General features: G+C 37.2%; 1 protein-coding gene across 1 annotated transcript; it reads left to right on the top strand.

Moving 5' to 3' along the window:
- Nucleotides 1–1,644: 1,644 nt before the first annotated feature.
- Nucleotides 1,645–7,189, top strand: LOC102579053 (beta-glucuronosyltransferase GlcAT14B-like). Its single transcript, XM_006342247.2, has 4 exons — nt 1,645–2,366; nt 2,459–2,534; nt 2,613–2,722; nt 6,019–7,189. Exons 1-4 carry the CDS (start codon nt 1,784–1,786, stop codon nt 6,531–6,533), a joined length of 1,284 nt encoding a protein of 427 aa, XP_006342309.1. The 5' UTR covers nt 1,645–1,783; the 3' UTR covers nt 6,534–7,189.
- Nucleotides 7,190–7,415: the final 226 nt, after the last annotated feature.

The raw sequence follows: 7,415 nt of genomic DNA, 5'->3' as shown, positions 1-7,415 counted from the left end.
CACTAACAGTTTGGGTATGGGTTCTATGAGAGGACCATTGAATTGTGTTGTGTATCTACTTGTGATGATTACGTTCATATCTAATGATGACTGATATTGGAAGACCGTATGTTGCTCTAAAATGATAACCAATGTGTATTATTGAGAACGTGGAATGCTACATTGATCCTGAAAAGATGACTAATATTGTATATGTTCGGTTTATGCCTGTTTTGTAATGTTGTGGTTGCTCGCATTTGTTTCACTTATTGGGATAGCCGTGTGATCCTACCAGTGTATTGTGGTTGTGTACTGATACTGCACTTGCTTGTTCTTTGTTGAGTAAAGGGCATCTTCAGGCAGCTATTGATAGACCTCAGCTAGGTGACTATTGATCGAGATCGGATTCAAAGGTGAGCCAGTTCTTTCAGGCTGCCATAAATTCTTCGTATTTTGTTTAGTCCACTCTTTTTGGACTTAGACATTATTTTAGTAGTTGTTTAGTTTCGAGGTTGTACCCCTTGTTCTTAGACTTGTCGTTAGTAGAGTTTAGGTACATTGACTTTCAGGTTCTAGGAGTTGTTCTTCCGCATTAGTTTGGTTAAGTTATTTGTTTAAACCTTTGGAGTTTATGGGAACTCCGTATTTTTTTTATCATTTAAACCTGCTTCCGTATCTTTAAATGCGTAGTATTTGGTTAAGTTGCTAGTTTGGGTTGTAGTAATGGTTCTCCCAGCGGAGGGTTAGTGTAGGTGCCAATCACGACGGTCTGGGTCGTGACAAGTGGGTAGAATTATTTTTTTTTAAAATGAAATAATATCTAAATTAGTATTTGAAGGGGGGGGGGGGAGGGGTCGCTACAGTGAGAGGAAGTGACGGTGGGGTAAGAAAAATATTTTACATTTTATTTTATAATTTTTTTTTGGGATAATAATTTTGTATTCTTTAATTTTAAATAATATCTATAATTTATTTAATTTTTGTCAAGATGGAATGTTTTGTCCATGTAGACTGTGATGTGATAATTTTTTTTAAATAAAAGAGAGTATTATACACACCATTAGGGGTGTTCACGATTTGGATAAAAATCGATCCAAACCAAAAAATCGAATCAAACCGATTAACTGAACCAATTTTATCTATGGTATGGTTTGGTTTTGGATTCTTAAAAAACCGATAGTATTTGTGTTGGTTTTGATTTTGACCAATAACCGATCCAAATCGATCCGTTGACAACACACCATGGTGAGAGTGTTATAAAAGAGAGAGGTGTGTTTCTCAAAGTAATAAGTGATGATTTAGGTATGAAACTCACTCTCAATAGTTTAGGTATGAAACTCAAAGAAATGTGATAGTTTAGATGTGTTTTTTGACACTTAACTCTATTTTAAATTCAACTACTAATATTTATATATTTATTTAATGACGAACTAATATTAGAATAAGTAATAAATTTATTTTAATTTGTTAAAAAAGACAAGAAAAATGGAAGCAAGAAGTAAAAAAAAATCACATTCTATTTTAAATAGAATACAAAAGCAATACATAAAAATTAAAAGGAGAAATTCTCGTATAGATATATGATTTATTACCTAATTTTTATAATAGATTAATATAATAATAACGTGAGATAAAGATGAAATGAAATTAAAACCTAATGTTGCAATCAAATAATCATGAAAGAATAGAAAGAGGGAGTGGATCTTAATTTTTCATTCATGGTTTCACCTACCAGTTAGCACTGTTACAAACTCTTATCCATGTGGTATGGTAAATAAATGAGGTTTGTCCACCATTTTTGTAGATGTTAAACCCGATGAAGAAGCTGAAAAGCTTTTACAAACACCTGAAATACCCAGCAATAACAACGGAGCGTAAGTGGATATTTCCACTTGCTGTTGCTTCTCTAGTTTTCCTCTTCATCTTCTTTATCACTACCTTAATTTCACCAAATGCTACTACTCCTCTACTGCCCCCTTCCTCCGCCTCCATTTTCGTCGAATCAAAGCTTCAATTGTTACCTATTTCCACAGTCCCTGCCCCTCCACGTTTCGCTTATCTCGTCTCCGGCTCCGCTGGTGATGGTGCCATGCTGAAGCGTACCCTTCAAGCTCTTTACCACCCAAATAACCACTATGTTGTGCATCTTGATGCTGACTCATCGCCTCAAGAGAGGCTTCATTTGCATAAATTTGTTGTCAATCATCCAATTTTTAGGAAATTCAACAATGTGCGTATGATTACGAAAGCTAATCTTGTGACTTATCGTGGACCAACTATGGTAGCTAATACGCTCCATGCTGCTGCTATATTGTTGAAACAAGGTGGGGAATGGGATTGGTTTATAAACCTCAGTGCTTCTGATTACCCACTTGTTACTCAAGATGGTCAGCCATTTTCTTCTTGTGAAAATAATTATGAGATTTTTCTATTTTTTTGAGAAAAAAAATGGGGTTTAATTTGAATGTTGAATTCTCAGATCTTATTCATGCATTTTCGGATTTACCACGGGATCTTAACTTCATTGATCATACTAGTGATATTGGATGGAAAGAGTAAGTATATATATATATATGTTTTCCTTATTTCATGACATTGGATGATTTTTACTTGTTTGGTTTCTATTTCTCAAGGTTTCAGAGGGCCAAGCTCATTGATCCGGGGTTGTACATGAATAAGAAATCTGATGTTTTCTGGATTACACAGAGAAGAAGTGTACCAACAGCTTTCAAGCTTTTTACAGGCATCATTTCTTTCTTTGCACTTCTTCTCTTAATAGATGAGGTGTTTTAAAAGTAAAGTTTGAAAATCTACTGCAGTTCCAGCTCCGTTTTCCTTTGTGTGTTATCCATGCTCTTACCCAAATTCTAACTTGCTGCTAGAGATCTAACTTTTACCTTATAGGGAATATCTGTTGGATAGGGAATCCTTTTTTCTTATGAATGGATGAGATGTTTGACGATTTTACATTTTGTACTATAAACACGTTCAACCGTTGTGCCTAATGAAGTTAGAATTTCGTCTTTGACAAGATGCTGAACAAGCAAACTTTGTTAGTTATTCAACCACAACAACATATCCGGTGTAATCCCACAAGTGGGGTCTGGGGAGGGGAGGGTAGAGTGTACTTACCCCTACCTTGGGAGGTAAAGAGGTTGTTTATGATAGTCCCTCGGCTCAAGGAAAGGCATATCGAAAAAGATATGACGGAACTGAAGAAATCATGGCAAAATACTAAGAAAGTATGATAAAGCATTCTGAAAAAGGAAGTGTGTCTACAACAAAATAGTGCACTGATCGAAGTACAACTGACAGTAGATATTAACAGAAATTGAAGGACAAGAAACTACAAGAGAAATACTATGACTACTAGTGTGGAAGGAGAAGCTACACAACTCTCTGCTATCTTGTAATTAAAAAGAAAAGTGATGCTTTTCTTAGTCACAAACATATTCAGTTAAACATTCAGCGGGACGTATAAGAAGGGTCCAAAATGGATGGTCAGAGGATGTCTCAACTATAACAAAGAAATCGTATGTATAGGGAAGATTGATGCAGGAAGGAAAATTGGAATTGGTAATTTTACTATAGAGAAGCATTCGTAGTCAACGTGATTCCACTTTTCTTGGAAATATTTTGAACTTCATGCGAGTTTAGAGCAGTGTTATCAAAGGCGCGCTTTAAGCGCTTAAGCCCTGAAGCGAGGCTCAAAACATGTTGAGCGCTTCGCCTCGCTTTATGTGCGCTTCGGTGTCGTCATCAAGGTTCTAAGGCAAACTTTTCCTTGCCAATGACCCTCTTATGAAGAAGTGACACTAAACAATTGATATTTCACTTTATCATAAAAAAAATTCAGTTTCTTTGGTCATAAATGAGAATTCACAGAACTTCAGAGCTAGACCTGCACAGTCTCAAGGTAGTGTGGCACATGGAGGTAACTGGGATCCTGCATGTACTAAGTGTGGTAGGATCCACCAGTGTAGTCAAAGGCGCGCTTTAAGCTCGCTTAAGCCCTGAAGCGAGGCTCAAAACGTGTTGAGCGCTTCGCTTTGCTTTATGTGCGCTTCAGTGTCGTCATCAAGGTTCTAAGGCAAACTTTTCCTTGCCAATGACCCTCTTATGAAGAAGTGACACTAAACAATTGATATTTCACTTTATCATAAAAAAAATTCAGTTTCTTTGGTCATAAATGTGTCATTCATGTTTATAATTATTAGTCTTGGACTAAACATATATATTTGTATTTTTTTCTCCCTTTGCGCCTTTTTTCATTAAAGCCCACGCTTTATTTGCGCTTTGCGCTTAAAGCCCCCACGGACCTTAGAGGTTGTTTGCGCTTTTCGCCTTTGATAACACTGGTTTAGAGGTTATGGTAGTTGAGATTGATAAAAAAGATCATGTCAGGCATGATGCAGATGACAAGAAATCCCAGTATTAAACACAATAACATTATGATATTGATACTTTAAGTGAAGGGATTGGTTCTTGATTTCAACAGCAAGCACATTTGTATTTTTGGGATGGTTCTCAGTGTTTCCAACACCTGTGAATGCAGGATTTGCATACTGTATTAGAGAAGTATTGCTTACCTGAAGCTCTGGGGAAAGATTAAATTCACACACATTAGTTTTATTCTGCACCATTAGATCATGCCTCTTGTTACAGTTGTCACATTAGATTTGAAGCAAGAGCTGGAAGAATTGAAATGCAGTTTTCCCAGCATATATATAACATTGAAACAACAACTTCTTTATACAATTTTTTTGACTAAGTAATTAATTTTATTAATGTTGGGAACAACTTTCATATACAAGCAGTATACCAAAAAGTATAGAACCTACGAAATGATATGATTCTCTACGAAAAATAACTATTTTTTTTATACAAATCAGAACCTCAAGGATGCACCAACAGATAACTCAGGATAAGAGGCTGTTGTCAAATGTACAATATCATTCTTCATTCCATGTAATATTTTCTGATTTCTCTCATTCCATTAATCCACTTGAGTGCTTTCCATGCGCTGCTTCTTCTCTTCCATTTTCCATAACCCCTGCTTCACAGTGCCTGGCAATTGGCATTGTCCATCTTGTCCCGAACCATCTCAAAATCTCCCACCACAAGCGCATATGTAGCTGGCAATGCAAAAGGAGGTTGCCCACATCTTTGCCTGAGTACTTGCGTAAAGCACCAACTAGTATAGGTGATCCTTCTCTTCCTCAAGTTTTTAGTTTTCAGTATTGGCCCCCTTGCTGCCGAACATGTGGAAAAACACATATATCTTGTCACCCTGGTCCATTTCTGTATTGCATATGTCATTGGTATCAACGTGGATTTTTCTTGTGCTATTCCTTCAGATTGATGGACAATTTCAACCAACAAAAAGTATGCGTGGAAATAAATGTCTGTTCTCACACATTTTATTAAGGAGCATATTTACATTGTTTGTTCGAGTAGTACTGACTTAGACTACATGATAAACAATTATTGTCATATAATTCTTTTTTTGGTGAATATACTCATTGGTTAAAGATTTATTTATTTGATCAAGCATTGGTTAAAGATTATTAGGTTTTCTAAATGTAAAATCTTTGAAGGTTTGTTACATTCTCAAAAAAAAGATCTTTTTGGGACTTCCATGTTGGAGATCTCAAGTTCGAAACCCCTTGCCAGCGAAAGCAAGGGGTTTGCCTTCTGGGTCGAGCTCGTCGCACTGGGCTTGCCTAGTGCGGGTTACCTCTCCTTTGTGGTTTGTGAGCTATTGCATAGGAGCGGGGGTTTTACCCTGTGCGCACCCAAAAGGTAGCGGCTGTGGATTTCCCTTGTCATAAAAAAAAAAAGATCTTTGAAGGTTCATCTTTTTAAGGGAGTGTCATTTATTGCTTTACTTTTGCTTATGATTATTTTGAGGGGCTGGAAAGGGTAAGATGATGAGCAAGAGTTGACATGTGGAGCAATAGCTTTATTTATTCCTCATCTAGACTGTTTTGCTATTAGGACTCTACAAAATTGCTAGAACATTGCTCTTGCCTCTTTCAGGGTCTGCTTGGATGGCCCTTTCTCGACCCTTTGTTGACTTCTGCATATGGGGATGGGACAACTTGCCTCGAACTGTACTTATGTACTATGCAAATTTCATCTCAACTCCGGAAGGCTATTTCCACACTGTTGTTTGTAACGCTCAGGAGTTCCGCAATACCACAGTAAACAGTGATCTACACTTTATATCGTGGGATAACCCTCCAAAGCAGCATCCTCATTACCTTACTCTTGATGACATGCAAAAGATGGTTGACAGTAATGCCCCATTTGCGAGAAAGTTTCATCAAGATGATCCAGTGCTTGACAAGATTGACAATGAACTCCTGTTTCGAGGTCAAGGCATGTTTGTCCCCGGTGGTTGGTGCACAGGGAGTCGAGAGAACGGGACAGATCCATGCTCCGTAGCGGGTAATACCACAGTCCTTAGACCTACTGCTGGGGCAAAGAGAGTGAAAATTTTGACAGGCTCTCTCTTATCAAATGACAGTTTTCGATCCAGGCAGTGCATATAATGAAAACAATTTTGAAAGTAGACTTCTTTCTGATAGTCTTCATATAGGGAAAGCAGTTGATGTTATGAGTTGATGGTTTTTTTTCTTGAGAGTGAAGACTTTTTTGAGCATACACTATCATTTGCTTCGAGATTCGCAGTCACGAGTTAATACTGCAGGAAAAAGTGCAAATGTAGAGTATTGCTCCAGAAAAGCGAGGGCTCTACCAACGTTCACCTATTTCAACTGTATTGCTAGGGATTTGCAATTCCCTTATACTGAAGTTTTTACTTACTAGAATGGATAATTTTTGGAGTGAGCCCTCGCGGAAGGAAGTATCTCAGGTTTGTTACCCCTTTAATGTGTAACGTATCTGGTGAGAGTTTCTTTTTCTTGTAAACAATGTTAAATAGGATCTAGTCTATGCAAATAATTTGATCGTGGAATTCTTTGTGCTTTTTTCCCACTTGTTTTGGAGGTTGAGGGGGAAGGGAGTTTGTTGGTGGTGATTGAATGTATCATAATCTGCTCCTGCTATTGTTTGGTACTATCATTGAGTGAATTTCTTAGACCTTGTTACTGCCTGCATGAATTGAATATTTAGCAGCTTACACTGCCTATGTATAATTGTTCGAACTCTTTGGACATATACAAAATAGAGTATTTTTGTGGTTGAATAATTGTGAAATTTTTCTATCAAAGGGAATCTCTCCACACATTTTGTGATTGGATAGAATGATGACCTTAGCATTGTGTGATTAGCGTTTATCTAATCTCTGGCGCGGACAGATTATTTAGCCTCGGGGTCGTTTGGTACATAGATTAACAAGGCAGAGATTTGTAATGCGGTGTTTATTTTTTTATCAAGTGTTCGGTTCATTGCTTCTCACCTAATCTTGTGTT

This window comes from Solanum tuberosum, unplaced genomic scaffold, assembly GCF_000226075.1.
Source record: "Solanum tuberosum cultivar DM 1-3 516 R44 unplaced genomic scaffold, SolTub_3.0 scf00036, whole genome shotgun sequence".
NCBI classification, from domain to species: domain Eukaryota; kingdom Viridiplantae; phylum Streptophyta; class Magnoliopsida; order Solanales; family Solanaceae; genus Solanum; species Solanum tuberosum.
This window is presented reverse-complemented; position numbering and strand designations above follow the sequence as displayed.